Source organism: Balaenoptera musculus, chromosome 1 (genome assembly GCF_009873245.2).
Source record: "Balaenoptera musculus isolate JJ_BM4_2016_0621 chromosome 1, mBalMus1.pri.v3, whole genome shotgun sequence".
Taxonomy (NCBI): Eukaryota; Metazoa; Chordata; class Mammalia; order Artiodactyla; family Balaenopteridae; genus Balaenoptera; species Balaenoptera musculus.
Genome location: NC_045785.1, coordinates 95,351,966 through 95,377,317, shown reverse-complemented (window position 1 = coordinate 95,377,317; position 25,352 = coordinate 95,351,966). Strand labels below are relative to the sequence as shown.

Sequence of the window (25,352 nt, the reverse complement as noted above, 5' to 3'; positions counted from 1 at the left end):
CCTGCATTCAATATTCTATAAGAAATACTAACATGTAAAGGAAATACAAAGAATGGAGTCTGTAGTCACAGTCACTAATCACTGATGGTGACGCATTCCTGCCTGTCTAAATTCTTATTTTTACTTTTTTGGCCATGCCGCATGGCTTGTGGGATCTTAGTTCCGCGACCAGGGATTGAACCCGGGGCCACGGCAGTGAAAGCGCCCAGTTCTAACCACTGGATGGCCAGGGAACCTCCCTAAATTCTTATCTTTTTCATGCCACTACCTTTTGTTTTTCCTTTCACAGCTGGCCTGATTACAGCGTCTCCAACCGTCTACCTCTTAGACCTGTTTTCCAACCCTTCAGAACTCCCCCCGTGTGGCCTCTTCCCTTTCTCCCTCTCCAGCAGTCTCCCCCTGGCTCCGCTCTTCCCTGTCCAGCCTGACTTCACAGCCATAACACTTTGAGCAATACCTTCAGTTTGGCGCTACTCATTCTGCAATCTCAAAAAATCTGAAGAACCCCAACCCTTGATAATTTCAGCCATCTGCACAAACTGATCTAACACTGGGGCAACTAAGCATTATGGAGAAAATTCATTAACCACAGGGACTGATATTAAGGCAAATTTAGAATCTAAAATCTTAGCAAATTTAGAATTTGAAATCTCCTAACAGCTATTAGGAAATATCTCCTAACAGCTATTAGGAGAAATCTCCTAATCTCCTAACAGCTATTAGGAGAAATCTCCTAATCTCCTAACAGCTATTAGGAGAAATCTCCTAATCTCCTAACAGCTATTAGGAGAAATCTCTTAATCTCCTAACAGCTATTAGGAGAAATCTCCTAATCTCCTAACAGCTATTAGGAGAAATTTCCCAATCTCCTAACAGCTATTAGGAGAAATCTCCTAATCTCCTAAAAGCTATTACGAGAAATCTTCTAACAGCTACTAGGAGAATTTCAAATTGTTGAATAAATAATCACTGAGTGCCTATCACGTGCCACTTTTTTATTCTATTATCCCTTTTGTTCTGAAAATGTTTTTATATCTCTTATCAGAAATTGTTTAATGTAGTTCAATTTCAGAATGAAAGGGATGGGATTATTTTAATTTCATGTAATGTTAAGACTACGTGAAAAATGACCTCCTAAAATGACACTACTACCTACTTGGTATTTCAGAAATATTCTCTCCATGCCCTGTAACAATGCTATAAACTTGTGCAAGCTGTTTTCTCTTCCTGGAATGTCTCTACCCACCTCCCCTGCTTAGTGATTTCCTATTCATCCTTTAAAACTTAGCTTAGTGTCGCCCCCTCAGTGAAGACTTTCTTGGCTTTCAAGGAAGAGTAGTTAAGGACTCTCCTCTGTGCCTCAATAACATCATATGTTGTGCCTCTGTCTCCCATATAAATAGTGAATCCTTCAGAGCAGGGGGTTGGTCTTATTGAGTTTGGTAAATGTTAGCACATGGTAGGCGATCTATGCACATGTACTGAATGAGAGAATACTGGGGAGTTGGACAAATTAGTTCTGTAACCTCTGAGCCTCAATGTTCTCACACCACAGAGTTGTTTCAAGAATTAAATTGGGACACAGTAATATTCATTAAATCATTTTGACAAGTGGTAATTTCCTCCTTTCTAGAATATGAATGCTCCAGAGCCCGAGCTATTCAAGAGAGTACATCATCCCTAGATCTGCTTTACCACCAAATCATTAAATGCCAGTACATAGAATTTCTCCTTCAAAATATCCTTTTCATAAGCATTCGTGGTTGGCTTTCTCTTCAGAGTCAGCTTCCTTCTTTTATGAGAGCTGGTGGATATTTGACAAATTGTAGAGAACTGTAAAGCAGAGTTTAGGGCAAGTGGTTAGAGGCTGATTTACCAGCTGTCTTCTTCGTTAAGTACTGGCTTTAGCATAAAATTTGTGTTCCTGAAAAATTGTTCCATCTAAGTCACAGATCTTCTGTTCATAAAATATCAAAACTAGAATTTAACTCAGAGAGCTAAGAATCTGCTACACTCTTGTCTGTTTCTCTAGTAGGTTTTTGAAAACTTATACCATGAAAAATTAAAAGACAGACAAAAGCAGAGAGAATAGTACAATGACCCTCTCCAGCAGTTATTTACATCTTTGTCTTACAGACAAATACTCAGTCAAGTCCCTCAATTGCTCTGTGCCTTAGGGTCCTCATCAGTAAAAAGTGAACTTGCATTATACCCATACCTTAAAAACTGGCTTCATGAAGCTCCCTTAGGGACTTCAGGGGTAGTAGGGTACTACACCTTTTTTCTCCCTCAATAGACAAATATTATATACAGGATTCATAATGTATTTGTGCAAAGGGATTCTGTGGCTAAATATTCTGGGAAAAAAAGTCACCAGACTAGACAACTTCCAACACTCTTTTCAGCTTTTAAGTACTGTGATTTTTTTTTTTTGGGCCACACCACTCGGCTTGCAGGATCTTAGCTCTCTGACCAGTGATCAAACCCGGGCCCTTGGCAGTGAAAGCATGGAGTTCTAACCACTGGACAGCCAGGGAATTCCCAAGTGCTGTGATTTTACATGTTTGATATACACTGAAATACAACCTGGTAAAAATAATTTACTTTTCACATCAGCAGTTCAAACATTTTTCTATTCAATCCATACTCAGTAAGTACATGGATGTGTTAGAGCTGTCCCTTTTCTACTGACAGTTGCACAATTTCAGATACTCAAAGAAAAGAGAAAACAAATATTGGGAGTTTGATTCTCCTGAGAAATACTTTCATGTATCTGGGGATTAGGTAAAGTTTGTTTATTCTAATGAGTTAGAAAAGTCTTTCTCTAGCCACCCCACTGTGTGTGAATGGGTTGTGCTGGGGATTCTTAGCTCTGATGCGGGGGATTTGCTGATTCCTTTGAGCCCCCTGAGGAGAGGTGACATGGAGAGCAGATAATCAGCATGCAGCGCTGAGATGAGTTGCATATGGGATAGATTATAAAACGGCACAGGAGAGACCTTCAAGATGGCGGAGGAGTAAGACGTGGAGATCACCTTCCTCCCACAAATACATCAGAAATACATCTACATGTGGAACAACTCCTATAGAACACCTACTGAACGCTGGCAGAAGACCTAAGACCTCCCAAAAGGCAAGAAACTCCCCATGTACCTGGGTAGGGCAAAAAGGAAAAAGAAAAAACAGAGACAAAAGAATAGGGACAGGACCTGCACCAGTGCGAGGGAGCTCTGAAGGAGGAAAGGTTTCCACACACTAGGAAGCCCCTTCACGGGCGGAGACTGCGGGTGTTGGAGGGGGGAAGCTTCAGAGCCACAGAGGAGAGCACAGCCGCAGGGGTGCAGAGGGCAGAGCGGAGAGATTGCCGCATGGAGGATCGGTGCTGACCAGCACTCACCAGCCTGATAGGCTTGTCTGCTCACCCACCGGGGCGGGCGGGGGCTGGGAGCTGAGGCTCGGGCTTCGGAGGTCAGATCCCAGGGAGAGGACTGGGGTTGGCTGCGTGAACACAGCCTGAAGGGGGCTAGTGCGCCACAGCTAGCTGGGAGGGAGTCCGGGAAAAAGTCTGGACCTGCAGAAGAGGCAAGAGACCATTGTTTCGGGGTGCGCGAGGAGGGGATTCAGAGCACTGCCTAAATGAGCTCTACAGATGGGCGCGAGCCACGGCTATCAGCGTGCACACCAGAGACGGGCATGAGACGCTAAGGCTGCTGCTGCCGCCACCAAGAAGCCTGTGTGCAAGCACAGGTCACTAACCACACCTCCACTCCCGGGAGCCTGTGCAGCCAGCCACTGCCAGGGTCCCGTGATCCAGGGACAACTTCCCCAGGAGAACACACGGTGCACCTCAGGCTGGTGCAACATCATACTGGCCTCTGCAGCGCAGGCTTACCCCGCATTCCGTACCCCTCCCTCCCCTCCGGCCTGAGGGAGCCAGAGCCCCCTAATCAGCTGCTCCTTTAACCCCATCCTGTCTAAGTGAAGAATAGATGCCCTCAGGCGACCTACACGCAGAGGCGGGGCCAAATCCAAAGCTGAACCCCAGGAGCTGTACGAATAAAGAAGAGAAAGGGAAATCTCTCCCAGCAGCCTCAGGAGCAGAGGATTAAATCTCCACAATCAACTTGATGTACCCTGCATCTGTGGAATACCTGAATAGACAATGAATCATCCCAAAATTGAGGCGGTGGACTTTGGGAGCAACGATATATATATATTTTTTCCTTTTTCTCTTTTTCGGAGTGTGTATGTGTATGCTTCTTTGTGTGATTTTGTCTGTATAGCTTTGCTTTTACCATTTGTCCTAGCGTTCTGTCTGTCCGTTTTTTTTTTTTTGGTCACCATATTGTGTATTTTTATTTTTTTCTTTTTGTAGTACCATGCAACCGGCCTTAATACTAGTCACATGCTAAGAGTACTACTTTTGAGAAAATTCGGAATTACGGGTTTAATAGTAAATGTGACTGTTTTCTCTGTAGTATAGGTTTGGTTGTAAGTCCTCCTTTCTTCTAGATTCCATTTTGGCTCTCTATAGTTTATCTTGTCTCTTCAGTTTTTCAGATGTCAAGGGAAATTCTTTTCTTTTTTTTTTTTTTTTCACACACACACACTGTATTTTATTTTTACAAGAGATAAATAGACTGACACCAAGCATTGTAAATGGATGACCACAACAAAAGCAGAAATGATTGCAATTACCAGACACAAAACACACTCATACTATGTCATAATATTGACATTCAGTTCAGTAATCCTCCACCGTAACAGCTCCTTTACTTTGCAGTGACTTTTTTTTTTAAGTATAGTTTTTAGCGCTTGTTATCATTGGTGGATTTGTTTTTTGGTTTGGTTGCTCTCTTCTTTCTTTCATTTTATTCTTTATTTTTATTACTTTTTAATTATTTTTAAATAAATTTTTATCTTAATAACTTTATTTTCTTTTTTTCTTTCTTTCTTTCTTTTTTTCTACCTTGTCTTCTGAGCCATGTGGCTGACAGGGTCTTGGTGCTCCAGCTGGGTGTCTGCCCTGTGCCTCTGAGGTGGGAGCGCCAAGTTCAGGACATTGGTCCACCAGAGACCTCTCAGCTCCACGTAATATCAAATGGTGAAAGCTCTCCCAGAGATCTCCATCTCAACGCTAAGACCCAGCTCCACTCAACGGCCAGCAAGCTACAGTGCTGGACACCCTATGCCAAACAACCAGCAAGACAGGAACACAACCCCACCCATCAGCAGAGAGGCTGCCTAAAAGCATAATAAGGTAACAGACACCCCAAAAACACACCACTGGACGTGGTCCTGCCCACCAGAAAGACAAGATCCAGCCTTATCCACCAGAAAACAGGCACTAGTCCCCTCCCCCAGGAAGCCTACACAACCCACTGAACCAACCTTAGCCACTGGGGGCAGACACCAAAAACAATGGGAACTACGAACCTGCAGCCTGTGAAAAGGAGACCCCAAACACAGTAAGTTAAGCAAAATGAGAGATAGAGAAACACACAGCAGGTGAAGGAGCAAGGTAAAAACCCACCAGACCAAACAAATGAAGAGGAAATAGGCAGTCTACCTGAAAAAGAATTCAGAGTAATGATAGTAAAGATGATATAAAATCTTGGAAACAGAATGGAGAAAATAGAAGAAACGTTTACCAAGGACCTGGAAGAACTAAACAGCAAACAAACAATGATGAACAACAAAATAAATGAAACTAAAAATTCTCTAGAAGGAATCAATAGTAGAATAACTGAGGCAGATGAACGGATAAGTGACCTGGAAGATAAAATAGTGGAAATAACTACCACAGAGCAGAATAAAGAAAAGAGAATGAAAAGAATTGAGGACAGTCTCAGAGACCTCTGGGACAACATTAAACACACCAACATTTGAAGTAAAGGGGTCTCAGAAGAAGAAGAGAAAAAGAAAGGGACTGAGAAAATATTTGAAGAGCTTATAGTTGAAAACTTCCCTAATATGGGAAAGGAAATAGTCAATCAAGTCCAGGAAGTGCAGAGAGTCCCATACAGGATAAATCCAAGGAGAATCACACAAGACACATATTAATCAAACTATCAAAAATTAAATACAAAGAAAAACTATTAAAAGCAGCAAGGGAAAAGCAACAAATAACATACAAGGGAATGCCCATAAGGTTAACAGCTGATCTTTCAGCATAAACTCTGCAAGCCAGAAGGGAATGGCAGGACATATTTAAAGTGATGAAAGGGAAAAACCTACAACTATGATTACTCTACACAGCAAGGATCTCATTCAGATTTGACGGAGAAATTAAAACCTTTACAGACAAGCAAAAGCTAAGAGAATTCAGCACCACCAAACCAGCTTTACAACAAATGCTAAAGGAACTTCTCTAGGCAGGAAACACAAGAGGAGGAAAAGACTCACAATAACAAACCCAAAACAATTAAGAAAATGGATATAGGAACATACATATTGATAACTACCTTAAATGTAAATGGATTAAATGCTCCAACCAAAAGACATAGACTGGCTGAATGGATACAAAAACAAGACCCATACATATGCTGTCTAAAAGAGACCCACTTCAGACCTAGGGACACATACAGACTGAAAGTGAGGGGATGGAAAAAGATATTCCATGCAAATGGAAATCAAAACAAAGCTGGAGTAGCAATTCTCATATCAGACAATATAGACATTGAAATAAAGACAAGAGACAAAGAAGGACACTACATAATGATCAAGGGATCAATACAAGAAGAAGATATTACAATTGTTAATATTTATGTACCCAACATGGGAGCACCTCAATACATAAGGCAAATGCTAACAGCCATAAAAGGGGAAATCGACAGTAACACAATAATAGTAGGGGACTTTAACACCCCACTTTCACCAATGGACAGATCATCCAAAAGGAAAATAAATAAGGAAACACAGCTTTAAATGACACATTAAACAAGATGGACTCCATTGATATTTATAGGACACTCCATCCAAAGACAACAGAATACACTTTCTTCTCAAGTGCTCATGGAACATTCTCCAGGACAGATCATATCTTGGGTCACAAATCAAGCCTTGGTAAATTTAAGAAAATTGAAATGGTATCAAGTATCTTTCCCGACCACGACGCTATGAGACTAGATATCAATTACAGTAAAAAATCTGTAAAAAATACAAACACATGGAGGCTAAACAATACACTACTAAATAACCAAGAGATCACTGAAGAAATCAAAGAGGAAATCAAAAAATACCTACAAACAAATGACAATGAAAACAAGACGACCCAAAACCTATGGGATGCAGCAAAAGAAGTTCTAAGAGGGGAGTTTATAGCAATACAATCCTACCTCAAGAAACAAGAAACACCTCAAATAAACAACCTAACCTTACATCTAAAGCAATCAGAGAAAGAAGAACAAGAAAACCCCAAAGTTAGCAGAAGGAAAGAAATCATAAAGATCGGATGAGAAATAAATGAAAAAGAAATGAAGGAAACAATAGCAAATATCAGTAAAACTAAAAGGTGGTTCTCTGAGAAGGTAAACAAAATTGATAAACCATTAGCCAGACTCATCAAGAAAAACAGGGAGAAGACTCAAATCAACAGAACTAGAAATGAAAAAGGAGGAGTAACAACTGACACTGCAGAAATACAAAGGATCATGAGAGATTACTACAAGCAACTATCTGCCAATAAAATGGACAACCTGGAAAAAATGGACAAACTCTTAGAAAAGTACAACCTTCCGAGACTGAACCAGGAAGAAATAGAAAATATAAACAGACCAATCACAAGCACTGAAGTTGAAACTGTGATTAAAAATCTTCGAAGAAACAAAAGCCCAGGACCAGATGGCTTCACAGGCAATTTCTATCAAACATTTAGGGAAGAGCTAATGCTTATCCTTCTCAAATTCTTCCAAAATACAGCAGAGGGAGGAACACTCTCAAACTCATTCTACAAGGCCACCATCACCCTGATACCAAAACTAGACAAAGATGTCACAAAAAAAGAAAACTCCAGGCCAATATCTCTGATGAACATAGATGCAAAAATCCTCAACAAAATACTAGCAAACAGAATCCAACAGCACATTAAAAGGATCATACCCCATGATCAAGTGAGGTTTATCCCAGGAATGCAAGGATTGTTCAATATACGCAAATCAATCAATGTGATAAACCATTTTAATAAATTGAAGGAGAAAACCATATGATCATCTCAATAGATGCAGAAAAAGCTTTTGACAACATTCAAAATCCATTTATGATGAAAAACCACCAGAAAGTAGGCAAAGAGGGAACCTACCTCAACATAATAAAGGCCATATACTACAAACCCACAGCCAACGTCGTTCTCAATGGTGAAAAACTGAAACCATTTCCTCTAAGATCAGGAACAAGACAAGGTTGCCGACTCTCACCACTATTATTCAACATAGTTTTGGAAGTTTTAGCCACAGGAATCAGAGAAGAAAAAGAAATAAAAGGAATCCAAATCGGAAAAGAAGAAGTAAAGCTGTCACTGTTTGCAGATGACATGATACTATACATAGAGAATCCTAAAGATGCTACCAGAAAACTACTAGAGCTAATCAATGAATTTGGTAAAGTAGCAGGATACAAAATTAATGCACAGAAATCTCTTGTATTCCTATACACTAATGATGAAAAATCTGAAAGAGAAATTAAGGAAACACTCCCATTTACCATTGCAACAAAAAGAATAAAATACCTAGGAATAAACCTACCTAAGGAGACAAAAGACCTGTATGCAGAAAACTATAAGACACTGATGAAAGAAATTAAAGATGATTCAAACAGATGGAGAGATATACCATGTTCTTGGATTGGAAGAATCAACATTGTGAAAATGACTGTACTACCCAAAGCAATCTACAGATTCAATGCAATCCCTATCAAACTACCACTGGCATTTTTCACACAACTAGAACAAAAAATTTCACAATTTGTATGGAAACACAAAAGCCCCCGAATAGCCAAGGCAATCTTGAGAAAGAAAAATGGAACTGGAGGAATCAGGCTCCCACACTTCAGACTATACCACAAAGCTACAGTCATCAAGACAGTATGGTACTGGCACAAAAACAGAAATTCAGATCAGTGGAACAGCATAGAAAGCCCAGAAATAAACCCATGCACATATGGCCACCTTATATTTGATAAAGGAGGCAAGAATATACAATGGAGAAAAGACTGCCTCTCCAATAAGTGGTGCTGGGAAAACTGGACAGCTACATGTAAAGAATGAAATTAGAACACTCCCTAACACCATACACAAAAATAAACTCAAAATGGATGAAAGACCTAAATGTAAGGCCAGACACTATAAAACTCTTAGAGGAAAACATAGGCAGAACACTCTATGACATAAATCACAGCAAGATCCTTTTTGACCTATCTCCTAGAGAAATGGAAATAAAAACAAAAATAAACAAATGGGACCTAATGAAACTTAAATGCTTTTACACAGCAAAGGAAACCATAAACAAGATGAAAAGACAACCCTCAGAATGGGAGAAAATATTTGCAAATGAAGCAAATGACAAAGGATTTATCTCCAAAATATACAAGCAGCTCATGCAGCTCAATATCAAAAAAACTAACAACCCAATCCAAAACTGGGCAGACGACCTAAATAGACATTTCTCCAAGGAATATATACAGATTACCAACAAACACATGAAAGGATGCTCAACATCACTAATCGTTAGAGAAATGCAAATCAAAACTACAATGAGGTATCACCTCACACCAGTCAGAATGGCCATCATTAAAAATATCTACAAACAATAAATGCTGGAGAGGGTGTGGAGAAGACGGAACCCTCCTGCACTGTTGGTGGGAATGTAAATTGATACAGCCCCTATGGAGAATAGTATGGAGGTTCCTTAAAAAACTAAAAATAGAACTGCCATACGACCCAGCAATCCCACTACTGGGCATGTACCCTGAGAAAACCATAATTCAAAAAGAGTCATGTACCATAATGTTCATTGCAGCTCTATTTACAATAGACAGGATTTGGAAGCAACCTGTGTCCATCTACAGATGAATGGATAAAGAAGATGTAGCACATATATAGAATGGAATATTACTCAGTCATAAAAAGAAACAAAATTGAGTTATTTGTAGTGAGGTGGATGGACCTAGAGTCTGTCATACAGAGTGAAGTAAGTCAGAAAGAGAAAAACAAATACCGTATGCTAACACATATATATGGAATCTAAAAAAAGAAAATGGTTCTGAAGAACCTAGGGGCAGGACAGGAATAAAGACGCAGACGTAGAGAATGGACTTGAGGGCACGGGGAGGGGGAAGGGTAAGCTGGGACGAAGTGAGAGCGTGGCATGGACATATATATACTACCAAATGTTAAATAGATAGCTAGTCGGAAGCACCCACATAGCACAGGGAGATCAGCTTGGTGCTTTGTGACTGCCTAGAGGGGTGGGATAGGGAAGGTGAGAGGGAGATGCAAGAGGGAGGAGATAAGGGGATATATGTATATGTATAGCTGATTCACTTTGTTATAAAGCAGAAACTAACACACCATTGTAAAGCAATTATACTCCAATAAAGATGTTTAAAAAAAAGCCCCAAAAACGGCACAGTCCAAAAGGAAAGGAAGGGGTGGGTAATGTTATATGAAGATGTGCTGATATATATGCATGTCTAGGAAAGGAGAAGGCTAACATGTGATATCCTGTTTGTTAAAAGTAATAAAAATAGCAAAGTTTACAAAAAAAAAAGTCTTTCTCTATAACTATAATCTCTAGATTATCAGAATTACATTTGTGGAGATAGTACAGGACATAAGATAATCTACTTTTTGAGCTCTTCAGTATTTGAGTTTCACAGATAGAGAGATAAAATGGCAGAGAAAGGGTCAGAAAGGGAACATTCATAAAAAGCTCCTAAGAAGGAATGATGAATACATTTTCTTCTACTAAATTTTAATGCTCATTTTCTCATTTCACCCTAAACTGATTCCACTAGGAAAATATATTGTTACCTAAGAAACCAAAAATTGTTTACTCTCAAAAGAGCAGGAAATAAAGAAAGAAGCCAGGAAATTATGGTTTGAGAGAAAGCAGCACAGGAAGGCTAAGTTTTATGAAAATGCATAATTTTAATCAAGAATTGATTTGTGTTAAATATATATATATTTTCATCTTTATAAAGTAGTACATAAATAGAGAACTACATGGATGTTGCTACGTGGAAGTTGATGCATAGGGAATTAATTGTTTTCTTTTCTAGATGTATTTTTTTCTCAGATATTTAAATGATATCTGATTAACTATTTTTTTGGTATAAATTTATTTATTTATTTATTTTTGGCTGTGTTGGGTCTTTGTTGCTGTGCGTGGGCTTTCTCTAGTTGTGGTGAGCGGGGGCTACTCTTCTTTGCGGAGCGCGGGCTTCTCATTGCTGTGGCTTCTCTTGTTGCGGAGCACAGGCTCTAGGCTCCTGGGCTTCAGTAGTTGTGGCACACGGGCTCAGTAGTTGTGGTGCACGGGCTCTAGAGCACAGGCTCAGTAGTTGTGGCGCACGGGCTTAGTTGCTCCGCGGCATGTGGGATCTTCCTGGACCAGGGATTTAACCCGTGTCCCCTGCACTGGCAGGCGGATTCTTAACCACTGCGCCAACAGGGAAGTCCCTAACTTTCATTTTTAACTATTAAGTATCTTCAAGATTGCTGACAGGCATCCTACTGTCTTTTCCCATTCAGCTCACTCTCTTGCTCTCTGAGAAGACTTTTACACATTTTTTCTTCTTTGCTCAAACCCCCACCTCCATCTTTCCCATCCTCGCTCTTCAATGATTACCTCGTTTCCTGTATCACTAAGAAAAGGAGCAATTTGAAAATAACTTCTATGTTTCCACTTCTCATATATATGCATCTGTATCCACACTCTCTGCCTTCATCCCTCTTGACAATCCAAGGACACTGTTCTAGCAATTGGCCCTTTTGTCTTCTGCACCACATTTCTCCTTGTCTCCTGGACCATTCATATCAGGATACAAGTATGCTGTGCTATCTCCCATCTTAAAAAAAAAAAAAGATAAAAAGCTGCCCTTAACCCCACATCCTCTTTTTATTTAGGACCCCGTTTTTCTGTTCCTTTTTTGTAGCAAAATTCCTCACAAGAATTGTTTATACTCACTGTCTCCAATTTTTCTCCTCCAAAACTTTCTTTAACCCACTCCAATGTGGCCGTAGTCTAAAAGCATTCCACCAGTGCTTGTCAGAGTCACCAATGGTCTCTATACTGCAAAATCCACAGATCAATTCTCAGCCCACGTCTTCCATGACCTAATTCCATAGTGTGTGACACAGCTGATTACTCCGTCCTTTTTGAAACACACTTTACCTGGTTTCAGGACAGTAGTCTCCTTTGGTTCCTTCCTCCTATCTCACTGGTTGCTCCTATGCTGGTTCTTCCCTATCTCACCGACCTCTAACATGCAGGAGTGTCCCACACCTCAGTCTGTGGTCCTTTTCTTTATTTATACTCATTCCCTGTAGGTCATTTAATCAAAGCTCATGGCTTTAACCAGTACCTATGTGCTGATGATGTCATGATTTCCAAATTTATATCTCCAGTCTGGGCCTCCCCACTGAACCCTATAGTGATATATCCAGCTGCCTACTCAAAATGCCTGGTTGGATGTTAAATAGACATCTCAAACTTAACATGTCTGATACCCAAGCTCCCAACCTGTTCCTCTTATAGGCTCTCTCATTTCAATAAATTTACACCATTCTTTACTCAGGCCCAAAACCTTGGATTACAAAACAGCCTCCTAACTCATCTACCTATTTCTGCCCTTGGCCCCTTCACTGCTCCCACAAATTGTCTATTCTCTACCTAGCAGCCAGAAGTTTGATAATTTTACATTTTACTCCTCTGTTTTAAACCCTCCAGTAGCATGTTTTTTTGTTTTTTTTTTTTTTGGCTGTGCCGTGTGGCACGCAGGATCTTAGTTCCCTGACCCAGGATCCAAGCTGGGCCCCGGCAGTGGAAGCACGGAGTCCTAACCACTGGACTGTCAGGGAATTCCCAACACTCCAGTAGCTTTTTATTTCACTCAGATTATAAGCAGCCTATGAGACTATTACTATAATGGCCTACAAGATCCTTTATCATCTGGTCTCATCTCTTATCACCCTCCTCCTCACCCACTCTGCTCTAGACACACTGGTCTCCTGGCAGTTACTTGAACATGCCAAACACCCACCTCTCTCAAGGCCTTTCTCCTTGTTACTGCTGTCTCAAATGCTCTTTCCCCAACTATCTGCATGGCTTGCTTCCTACCTCCCTCAGGTCTCTGCTCAAATATCACCTTTACCAGGAAGGACTTCCTTGACTACATAAAATAGCAACACTTCTCGCACCATGCCTCTCCTACCCTGCTTTATTTTTCTCCAAAGCATTCATAACTATCTTTATAGTATATATTTACTTGTTAGCTTGTTGTTTGTTTTCCTCTTACAGTACAAACTCCAAGATGTCAGGGACTTGATCTATTTTTTTCACTGCTGTTTCTCTAGTGCAGTGGTCGCCTACCTTTTTGGCACCAGGGACCTGTTTCCTGGAAGACAATTTTTCCATGGACGGGGGTGGGAGGGTGGGGGGTTCAGGCGGTGATGCGAGCGATGGGGAGCGATGGGGAGCGGCAGATGGTTTTGCTGGCTTGTCCGTCACTCACCTCCTGCTGTGCGGCCCAGTTCCTAACAGGCTGCTGACCGGTATCGGTCTGCGGCCCGGGGGTTGCGGACCCCTGCTAGTGTCTATAGATTAGGGCCTAGCACATGGCACTTAATAGGTATTTATTGAAGAAATGACAAATCCACAGAGATCAAATTAAAAAGTTAAATTTGTATAATTTCACCCAAAACCTGAAGATGACAAAAGACCCATGGCTTAAATAATTTAGAGCATGGAGAGTTTGTTTGGTAATAAGTAATAGTAACTTCTGTGAGGGTCAGGTCAGTCTCCTAAAAGAGGAACTATTCCTTCACTGGTATTAGCCTACAAACACTACATAATATGAATGTGAACATTTAAACAAATAAATCACTATTAAACTTTCAGACAAATAACTCAGTTACTGAGCATCAACTTACGTTTTAAAACATGGGTCACCAGACATCAGTTGCATACTGATTAAAACCTAAACATAAGAGAAAGAAATATTGTAATTATAAAAATCTTGAGAGGAGAAGCCACATTCTGCTAATCTATGAACCTTCCACATCACCTAGTCCAGTATTTCCTATTTATAAATAAAATGATTACTGAATTGGGTTATATCCAATATTGAATTGCTGCTTTATACATAGGTTAAAAATCATTTTTAACATTAACAACTTTGTCACTGCAAAAATAAGAGTGGAAAAGATGGAAACAAAAAGCAAGGGCTTCACCAGTAACAATCTTCTGGGTGTGTGCTGTTCTGGTCTATTTTATCTGTCTTTCCTCCCAGACTCCTGTGGTGTTTAAGTGTCTGGAATGTTTTCCTCCAACATGTTTGCCATAATGATGCTTTCAGGGGTGCCTGCTGGTGGCCTGTAAGAGTAGAATGCTTCTGGCCTTTGCTCTAGCTTTGGACCAGAATGAATGAATGAATTTACTTTTTTAATCATTCATGATTTTATTCATTCATGAAGCAATTATAATATTTTGTAAAGATCAGGCTTAGAAATATCTGATCTTCCTGACACCCCGAGCTATTCAAGACCTTTCACCCACAGTAAGAGGCATTTTCCTCTGGAGGATCTCTATATGTGTTTATCCTGAAGACTAAATGCTTAATTCAAGTCTCCACATACCTATTAGCAGCATCTGAAATATGAAATGCACAGGGTTATCTATGCAGTTCCCCATTCTAAGAAGCTAAAGAATAAAAGGACTCAATATTTGGAGAAATGTGAACTCTCATACACTCTGCTAATGGGAATGTAAAATGTTTCAGCCACTTGAAAACCAGTCAGGTAGCTCTGCAAAAGGTTAAAAGCAGAGTTACTATGTGACCCAAGAATTCTGCTCCAAGAGTACTTACTCTTGGATACATGCCCAAGAGAAAAGAAAATATATGCCCACAATGAAACTTGTATATGAATGTCCATAGCAGCATTGTTCATAATAGCTAAAAAGTGAAAACAACAAGCCAAATGACCATTAACTGAGGAATAAATAAAATGTGGTATAGCCATACAATGGAATATTATTTAGCCACAAAAAGGAGTGTAGTACTGACACATGCTACACCATGGATGAACCTTGAAAACATTATGCTAAGTTTAGAGAGGCCAGACACAAAACATTACATATTCTATAATCTCATTTATATGAAATGTTCGGAATAGGTAAATCCATAGACAGAAAGTAGATTAGTGGTTGCTTAGGCTGGGGGGAAGGGAGGAGAGTTGGGGGAAAGTGGGAAGTGACTGCTATTGGGCTCATACGAGGTTTCTTTTTTGGGGTGATGAAGATGTTCTAAAATTGATTATGGCAATGGTCAGACACACCTATGAATATACTAAAAACCATTCAATTGTGTACTTTAACTGAGTGAAATGTATGGTAAGTGAATCATAGCTCAATAAAGCTATAAAAATTTAGAAGTACTCAATGTCCTTCTCTACCTACCAAATGGATCTGCTTCTCTCTCAAGGTACTTACTATGTGACTTTAACTAATGTTCTTGCCGCCTTCTAGAAAGAAGGAGTTAGCACCTGTAGAACATTCACCCTGCCCCAGAGTATACTAGGCTCTGTGAGGATACTTCTGCAAACACATTCTGGGAAACCTACCAGGCCAAGACCTTTTAGAGAAGGTCTCTGGAAACAGCCTCCCCCGCCTCCCAGATTCTGCTGACGTCATCGCAAGCCAATGCCACTTAGCAGCTGAAGTTCTAGGGAGGGCAGGGAAGCCGTGAGTAAGCACAGGAAGTCGGTCTACAGACAGAATGATAATGCAGAGAGCCAAGAACAGTCCCTGAGAGGCCTAGAAAGCCCCTTTAGTTCCTGGGAGTTCAGGTCTGGTTGTAACTTCCCATCCTAGGGCTCTATGAAACGTCCTTGGGTTCGAACTAAAGTTCCCTTTTACATGAGCTAACCTGAGGGATTTCTATTCCATACAACTAGTGTTGGCAAAATCACATACAGTAACTCATTTAGGCCTCAAGAACAGGTCCCTGGGGCAAGTACTGAAATTCCCCTTTTACAGAGGAGGAAACAGTGGGGCAGAGGTGAAGTGCATACACAGGGCTCCAGAGATCTAAGAACAAACACAGAGCCCTGATGCCATAATCCACGCTCCTGCCATGTGGCTGGGATTATGCTCCTTAAGCTCCCTAAACCTATGGCTACTCAAAAAATTCTGGTTGAATGAATGAATGAATACATAGAGCACTATTATTCAGAAATGGTATTTTTTTGTTGGACCAGAATTTAAAGCTTTGCTAATGCTTTCTGAAATGCTGCTCTTCTCTAGGTGCTGATTGTCTTTTAAGAATCAGCCATAGGATCTTATTGTGTTCTGGGAATAATAATGATAATGGTAATAGTAACAAAAACCTTAACAGTAGTCATGAATTAAGAATCTATTAAGTGCCAGGCATAAGCTAAGTGGGTTTGAAAACTGTTAGATATAGGGTAATTCTTTTGTCCACTAACTTCTGACCATTCAGTTTTTATTCAGGATTATTTTCCTTTCTTATCGTTAGATAACTTACCATAATGGGGTAAACCTAACTAAAACACAGCAAAAGGTTTATCCAGTGATTTTTCCTAGATGCAAGGTACCTTACAAACATTTTCTCTACTGGTTTCATTTAATACTCCAGCTCTCTGAAGTGTGTATTCCCTCTGGGTTCACCAGAATTCATGGCTCCTGAAGGTACTTGGAAACAGTAGGGCAGATGCCCAAAGTGAGTTTCACCTGTCATTTCACTTGTTGCGAGAGAACCCAGTGACTTCTATGTGCCCACCACAGCTGCTTTGGAAATCACGTCTTGGGAGCTATAAGCATTGTAAGGTATTCATTTAAGATGCTCCTTCCGCTCATTGAGCCCTTATGCCGTAGTGGTTGTGTGCATTCTTCCCTGAATGTTTACAGCACCATGTGATCATGAAGGTGAACATTTGTTACTTTTCAGTGCTTCTGTGATTTGGACAGTTTTTTCTTCTACATGGTGAGTATTTCAGTGGTATGTTCGGCTTATGATCTCAATACTGATTCCCATCTTGTCCTTGACAGTATATACCTACGATTATTTAAAGGCAGAGAATCTCATTTGTTGACATGTAAATCTAGAAACGTGCTTACTTTAAGAATGGAATTATCCTGTCTTGTATTTTTGGTATCATAGCCTTCCAGTAAACAGCGACGAGTGGTATTTCCTGATCCAGCAAACTCTGCCAGGTTTAGATCTGCAAAGCCCAGCTATGAAAAGAAAGATAATTATATTAATAGACTATCTACTAGGCTTCTATCATATTATCCTTAAAATAAACATTCAACCCATGCTCTAGCCAAGTGGTCTCAAACTTCAGTTATTTGCAGTTTTTGCCAACTTAACAACACCTGTTCTATCCTTTGCTTAACATTGGGTTGGCCAAAAAGTTTCTTCGATTAATGAATACGTTGTTCAATCTAGTTCTTGGTGAAAATGAAAAATGTGTCTTATTTTACTTAAAACCGAACGAACTTTTTGGCCACCCCAATGTGTCTTAAAAAATTGGCTCCCTTTTTGTAAAAATGTATTACCTATTCTACTCTTGTCTTAAGCAATATGATCTCTGAAATCACATGTTTGATTGCTAAATGTATTTTTCTGCACACATTAAAATATATAACTTAACGTAAAAATAATGCATATTAAACAACTGAAATCACTGCAAGTAGCAGTGGTGCTCACACCGCTCTATGGGAAATACTAGCAGACCAGTCATGGTCATTTGCACACACATAGAGAAAACCATTCAGACTCTCCTCTCCCTGTTCTGGTCTGGTTCTATTCCCAGTTAACCACTGGTGACTGCGGATAGTTGCAAATTATTAAGTTCTCACTGCCCACCCAAGAGCGAAATGATTTAAGTGTATCACATACTCTCTTTGGTACAAGCTCCTCCTCCTTTACCACCTTCATTTGCCTTGCTGGTCAAGGTGGTAAAGGTAAGCTCTATATCCACAACATTTGCCTTGCTGGTCAAGGTGGTAAAGGTAAGCTCTATATCCACAACATTTGCCTTGCTGGTAAAGGTGGTAAAGGTAAGCTCTGTATCCACAACATTTGCCTTGCTGGTCCCCCGTGAGCTGAGTCTCTCTTTATGAAGCCTTCTTCCTTCCTTCCCCACACCAACCTTCTCTGCTGTTACCCAGAAGCTCAGCTCAAACGCATTCCTCCCTCTTATTACTACTCGGGTTTGGTCCCCATTTTCTGCAGCTACCAAAGATGACCCTATGGTCTTTCCTCTGATGTTGCTCAACCCTACTTCTCATTTCCAAGTGGTACAAAAAATCACTCCCTTATATCATTATTTTTTGAACAGTCTATTCTATATGACTAAGTGTATATAGTCTTTTATTAACAAAAAAATGTTTTGAGCCTGCAATTGATTAAGTACATCTCCCTGAATATATAATAAAAAGTATTATACGCGTCAAACCCTGCTGTGATTTTAAGTTGAGTGCTGTGATTTTAAGTTGCCTGCTTTAATGCTTTAAGACATGCAGTGAAGAACATATGAATGGCATTTAAGATGAAGATTTTTATTGTAGGATGGAGCATTATTTTAGTGGTTTTTAATTGGTATAAGAAGAATGAAGAATAAGAACTTAAGAGACCAGTTGAAGGACCACAAACTCCAAAAGCAGTAAGTCAGGAACATATCAAGCCACAGGTAATATCTACCTAATCTTCACATGATTACTCTGGTCTTACTGCCTCTTTTAGGGGTCCAAGAGATCAGCAAAAAGCCTGGATATGTCCAGGGCAAAGCCACATCCAAATGAACATGGGAAGACTCCTGGGGCTGTGTGATCACACATCATCCACATGCCTTATTTCATACATTATCCTTTCTCTTTGAACCTCCAATACCTTTTCCATCCACACTCTTTGCTGATGCCTTGCTTCCTATTTCACTCAGAAATAAAAGCAATCAAAAGAGCATTCAACTTCCACAAGCTCTTATCACCAGCCACATGCACTCGCTTACCTGAATCTGTGCCCACATATTTACCTTCCCACTTACTGTAAGTGAGCTGCCTGTGCTCCCATCCAAGGCCAACCACTCTCCTCTCGCCTATTCAAGTTCATCGCTTCAGGGATTCTTCCCTCTCTATGGATCATTCCCAGAACACAAACATGCTGGATTTTCTCCCATCTTAATGAACTAAAGAAAACAAAACCTCATGCCACACCTCTCTCCAGTCTACTGTAATATTCTTCTGCTCCCCTTTGGAGCAAGACTCCTCGAAAGACTTGTCTATATTGACTGTCTCTGATTCCTCTGTCCATGGCCACCTCGCCAACTTCATTTCCCCCTCTCCTCCTCATCCACTCTTCCAGCCACAAGGTCCTTTTCCTTGAAAAATGCCAAGATCACCTCAAGGCCTTTAGCACTTACTGTTCTTTTGCCTGATACGTTCTCTCTTAGATCTTCTCACAGCTTTCTTCCTCACGGCATTAGAGTCTATGTTCAAATGTCATCTCTCTAAAGGGGTCTCCCCTGACCATTCTAGAACATGCCTGGCTCCCCCCCACCTCCCCTGTAGCTGTCACTGTCTACCCCTTATCTGCTTTATTTTTCTTAGTAGTTATCATCACATCATGTATATACACATTTCATATTTATTTTATTGTCTGTCCCCCTCCCTCAATCCCCCATTAGAATGTAACCTCCCCAAAGTCGGGGATTTTTGTCTGTTTTGTTTACTGCTGTATCGCTAATACTTAAAATAGTGGCAGGAACAATGCTTGGCACATGGTAGGCAGTTAACACGTATTTTTTGAATTAAAAACAGCCCTTTGGCTTACCATCCACTGTTGGAATGCTGGTATTACAGTCACTAAGCATAAAGCAAGTTTTTTAAAAAAAGAATCTGGTCAGTCCCCATTAAGAAAGCATGCTAAGGTCAACATTTACTGAGCACCTTTTATGTGCCAGGCCCTGCTTTAAATACTGGAAAACAGTGATGAACAGGACAGATAAGAACCATCTTGCAAGAGCTTACATTGTAATGAGGTACAAGAGAGTCCATATTTCCTTATGATTTTCTCTTTGGTTTCACTAACTGTCTCAATAAAATGGCATATATATATATATATATATATAAATTGTAGGTATAACTGTGGTAGAGCTTCCTTCAATTGGCAAGTAATTTTGAGCATCTTCATTGCAGATAATGTTAGGTATTAGGAATGTATATTATTCCTATTCTCAAGGAACTCATAGTTTAATAAGGGAAGATAGAAAAGGAAATAAATTCCTATAAAAAAGTATAAGTGCTGTGATAAAGGAAGGCACAATTACAAGAAAGAGAGGAAAAGAAAATTTCTCAGTGGGGAGGGATGACTAAGCTGAGTTCTTAATGATACATGAGTCGACAGAAGCACATGCATGGCAGGAAAAACATCAAGTCACAAGGCAACAAGGCTAAAACAGCACGGCACACTCCAGGAATGTTCTCTGGGCAGTATGTCTGAAGCATAAGGATGAGTGAGTGAGTGGGTGAGTGTGCAGACAGATGATTTGCAAACCAAGATGGGTCCAATATGCTAGGTTAAAGACTTTTCATTTCATTTTCCTTTACAGGCAATAGAGAGCTGCTGAAGGACTAAAAGTGGGGGAAGGATATGATCATCTTTGAATTTCAGAACAATCCCTCTGGCAATAATATAGAGGATGAACTGGTGGGAGATGACAGAGGCAGAGAAAAGATAGGAGGCCAATGCAGGTTTGAAATAAGAAATAATGAAGGCATAACCTAGGGCAGTGGTCTTGCGACTGGAGAGAAGAGATGGTTTCAAAAGCTTTTCAGAAGGGAGAAATCAAGATCTGTCAGTCAAAGCAGACCGTTTTTTGCCTACCCACCATTCAATGCCCTGATATTCCTTGCTAGCAAGTCCTGATTTTATTCAAGTGTCCACTCTTAGCTCATCCATGTACACAAGGAAAGTAACCCAACCTCTAGCTGACTGTTAAGTTGTGATTAGTCTAAGCTAACCATGGCAATCCATTCCTCCTGCCCATGACTAGTTTAGGAGTGGGCATATGATCCAGTTGTGTCCAATCAAAGGTACAGGGAAATCCTCTGGGGAACATGTAGGAAAAGTTTTCTCACTTGAAAAAGTCATAAATGGGGAAGCAGCTGGGCTTTGTTGTATGTGAATATGTTGACTAAAACTTGAGCAGCTAGCCACCTCCTGACCATGAAGGGAGCTAGTCAAGGACAAAGCCATCACATACAGAATGTAAGAAAAAAAAGAGAATGGTAACATGGATTCTTGATGATGTTCTTTAATCAGTGGATTAACCAATCCTGGAGCAGCTCTATCTCACATCTACAGCTCTATCTCATATCTACCTGTTTTGTGAGATTAAAAAAATCTCTAGGTGAGGAGGGTTTTCTGTTACTTGTACCAAAGAGCATCCTAACTGATATTGCAGCCAACTAGTTTTAGAGGGGTAGGTAGATTTGATAGTTGAAACTAGTGCCCTGGTTCTTGGCTTAGATGCTTAGATGACTAGACTGATGGAGCTACCATCACAGAGAAATACAAGGGGAGTATGTGGGGAGTTCCTTGGTGGCCTAGTGGTTAGGATTCCGGGCTTTCACTACCGTGGCCCGGGTTCAATCCCTGGTCAGGGAACTGAGATCCTGCAAGTGACACAGCGTGGCCAAAATTAAAAAAAAAGTGGTTTAGAGATTAAAGAGGTTTAGAAATAAAAGAGTTGGGTTTCTGGTAGTATTATTAATTACTAATTCCTTCTATCCAGCAAAAAAGTGAGCACATTCATTAGTAATTCCATACAACTAGTAAAAGTATAAAGGACAGTAGTGATCATGTATACAGAGTGCTAAGAGAGCACAGAGGGGGAGTCCTATTCCACTGGGGGTTGGGTGGGACTGAGAATGCTTCCCAAGGGAAACTGAATTAACAGTTGCTATTGTTTAATGCAAACCAGGGACTGCCTCCTAGTAAGGAAACTGAAACTTAAGAATAACATCCCATAATCAACATTTAGAAAGAATATGTCTATAATTTATTGTTGGATCCAACTATTCAATCTCTGAGTTGCTTTATTTAAAAACAGCCAAGCTTAAATAGCAATTAGAAAAGCAAACAATTTAATTTTTAAGCTTATAAATAGCAATGCATGATATTACAAATTCCAAAGGCGTTAAAGAACACCAACTTACCTTTGCATAAGCTTTTCCACCTTTTAATTCCTGCCAAAGATAAAGAACACTATAAGGATATCATATGACTAAAGATTTAAAATTAAATATATGTCAAATAATTTTGAGGTAGATATATACAGGCTAGCAAATATAGAGTAAAATTCTGATGATCTTAAATCCAACTGTTTGGATGTCCCCTGGCCCCCTGAAAATAACCAGAATTTTTATTTAGAATTTAACTTAAATCTGAAGGAGACAAATGGTGAGAAGACAAGCTAATATTTAATCTATTTGCTGAAGAAGAAACTGCCAAAAATGTCCTGGACACATTGCAAGAACATGAATCACCAAAGAAAGGTTAAATTAATTACTGAGTTAAGCATATTAATAATATATTGTACAAAGATTTCAACAAGAGTTGAAACTCCCGCCCCAGAGACAACCACTGTTATCAATTTTTAGGAATTGTCCAAAAGATGTGTATATACATTTCTGCTTTACTCAAATGACAGCACACTACATATACTGTTCTATACGTTACTTTTTTCCACTTAATATATATGGCATTGTTCTACGGTAATACAGTAGAAACTCCCTTATCTAATTCTTATCTAAGTGAAGGAGACTGGCAAAAGTGAAAAGTAAAAAAAAAAAAAAAAATATATATATATATATCTCTTAACATTTTACTTTAAAATATATAACTACATTAATTTGCCAAATCCCTCAATTTAGGACATCACACAGATACAAGAATTACGTGTAAAACACTTAGAACACTGCTTAGTATACAGTATACGTACTCTGTCTTATGTGTTTGCCATTAAAATTAGGGCCAAATTCTCCTCTCCTCACTCACTTTTTTTTTCTAGTGGGTTTTTTTTCTTTATTTAAGTTTACAAAATACATGCTTATAGAAAATTAAAACATTATAGAAATATATAAACCCAATCATGAAAGTTCTCCCATAATCCCATTCTCACAAAGTCACTGATAACAATGTGGTGTTACTTCTCCATTATTTTTTAGAGCATAAACAAGTTACTCTACCAAAAAAAAATGCTTGCACAGCTTCCTTTTTTATATAAGAGTAAAATTTGGACATATTATTCCAGATATTTCTCACTCTTAATGGAGAGAAACTACATGAAGATACCATAATCTATTATACCAGTCCCTTATTCTTAGGACATCTGGGCTAGTTTTTTTTTTTAATAAATTTTATTTATTTATTTATTTATTGGCTGCATTGGGTCTTCGTTGCTGTGTGCGGGCTTTCTCTAGTTAGGGTGAGCAGGGGCTACTCTTTGTTGCGGTGCGTGGGCTTCTCATTGTCGTGGCTTCTCTTGCTGCGGAGCACGGGCTCTAGGTGCGTAGGCTTCCGTAGTTGTGGCATGTGGGCTCAGTAGTTGTGGCTTGTGGGCTCTAGAGCTCAGGCTCAGTAGTTGTGGCACACGGGCTTAGTTGCTCTGTGGCATGTGGGATCTTCCCGGGCCAGGGCTCGAACCTGTGTCCCTTGCATTGGCAGGCGGATTCTTAACCACTGTGCCACCAGGGAAGCCCAGGGCTAGTTTTAATTAAAGACAAAGGTGAAATAAATTTGCTGTGTCCAGTTGTCAGATTATTCCCATTAGGCAGTTTCCTAGTAATTTCATTTCTTTTTTCTTTTTTTAAATTTTTATTTATTTATTTAATTAATTTGTTTATTTTTGGCTGTGTTGGGTCTTTGTTTCTGTGCGAGGGCTTTCTCTAGTTGCAGCGAGTGGGGGCCACTCTTCATCGTGGTGTGCGGGCCTCTCACTGTCGTGGCCTCTCTTGTTGCGGAGCACAAGCTCCAGACGTGCAGGCTCAGTATTTGTGGCTCATGGGCCTAGTTGCTCCGCGGCATGTGGGATCTTCCCAGACCAGGGCTCGAACCTGTGTCCCCTGCATTGGCAGGCATATTCTCAACCACTGCGCCACCAGGGAAGCCCAGTAATTTCATTTCTAATGAAGAGTTAGCCAAAGATTCCAAGCATCTTCAGTATATTCTGGAAAACTACCAAAGGTTGTAACAACTACACTCCCACCTACAGCATGCAAGATGGGATATGTACATTTGGAAATGCTTATTCAAAATTATGGTATAATTTCTTAATTTGAAACAAAGTTTAAACTGATTGTTCCTGTAATTTTGTTTTCTAACTATAGAAAGTGAAGTGTGACAAATTTTCTTGCCTGATAGGGAATCAGGATCCTAAGGACAGGGTTTGTAAAACTCAGTATATGCCAGAAAGAGGCACAGGCATCAGAAACTTAAGTAACACTTTTCTATGAAGTCTTCACAAAAGACTGCAGCCCTTGCTATAGCTTCAAATACGTCCATTGGTATCTCCAGTTATTTCTCCAGGGTTTGATACCTATATTGGTAACCTACTGCTTGTGGAATACAATTGAAACTCAAAACATAAACTTTCCCTGCCACCACCAGCTGTTCTCATTCAACTGCAGCAGACAACTCTCTACTCTTGGGACACACACCTCTCACATGTCTGGTTTGTCACTTCACACCTCATTTTAGAGTACCCTTTTTCTTCTCTGACCTCTCTCAAGACTCAGCTCAAACACCACTGACTCTTATGAAGTCTTCCATAATCCTCCTCAGGGAAAATAAATGGGCTTTTCCTCTGTGTTATCCTGGCTTTTAAAAAAAATAAATTTATTTATTTATTTTTGGCTGTGTTGCGTCTTCGTTTCTGTGCAAGGGCTTTCTCTAGTTGCAGCGAGTGGGGGCCACTCTTCATCGCGGTGCTTGGGCTTGTCACTAAGGCGGCCTCTCTTGTTGCGGAGCACAAGCTCCAGACACGCAGGCTCAGTAGTTGTGGCTCTTGGGCCCAGTTGCTCCGCGGCATGTGGGATCTTCCCAGACCAGGGCTC

At 40.0% G+C, this 25,352-nt stretch overlaps 1 protein-coding gene across 3 annotated transcripts in view; it reads right to left on the bottom strand.

Annotated features, from left to right (window-relative positions):
* FAM102B (family with sequence similarity 102 member B) overlaps positions 1 to 25,352 on the bottom strand; it is a 106,713-nt gene that overhangs the window by 27,468 nt on the left and 53,893 nt on the right. For all 3 annotated transcript variants that reach the window (XM_036866944.1, XM_036866961.1, XM_036866954.1), the window contains exons 3-5: positions 22,455 to 22,484; positions 17,352 to 17,468; positions 14,147 to 14,193 (exon numbers count right to left, since the gene is read on the bottom strand). In XM_036866944.1, the coding sequence (XP_036722839.1) occupies positions 14,147 to 14,193; positions 17,352 to 17,468; positions 22,455 to 22,484 (194 nt within the window). The remainder of the gene's footprint in view (positions 1 to 14,146; positions 14,194 to 17,351; positions 17,469 to 22,454; positions 22,485 to 25,352) is intronic.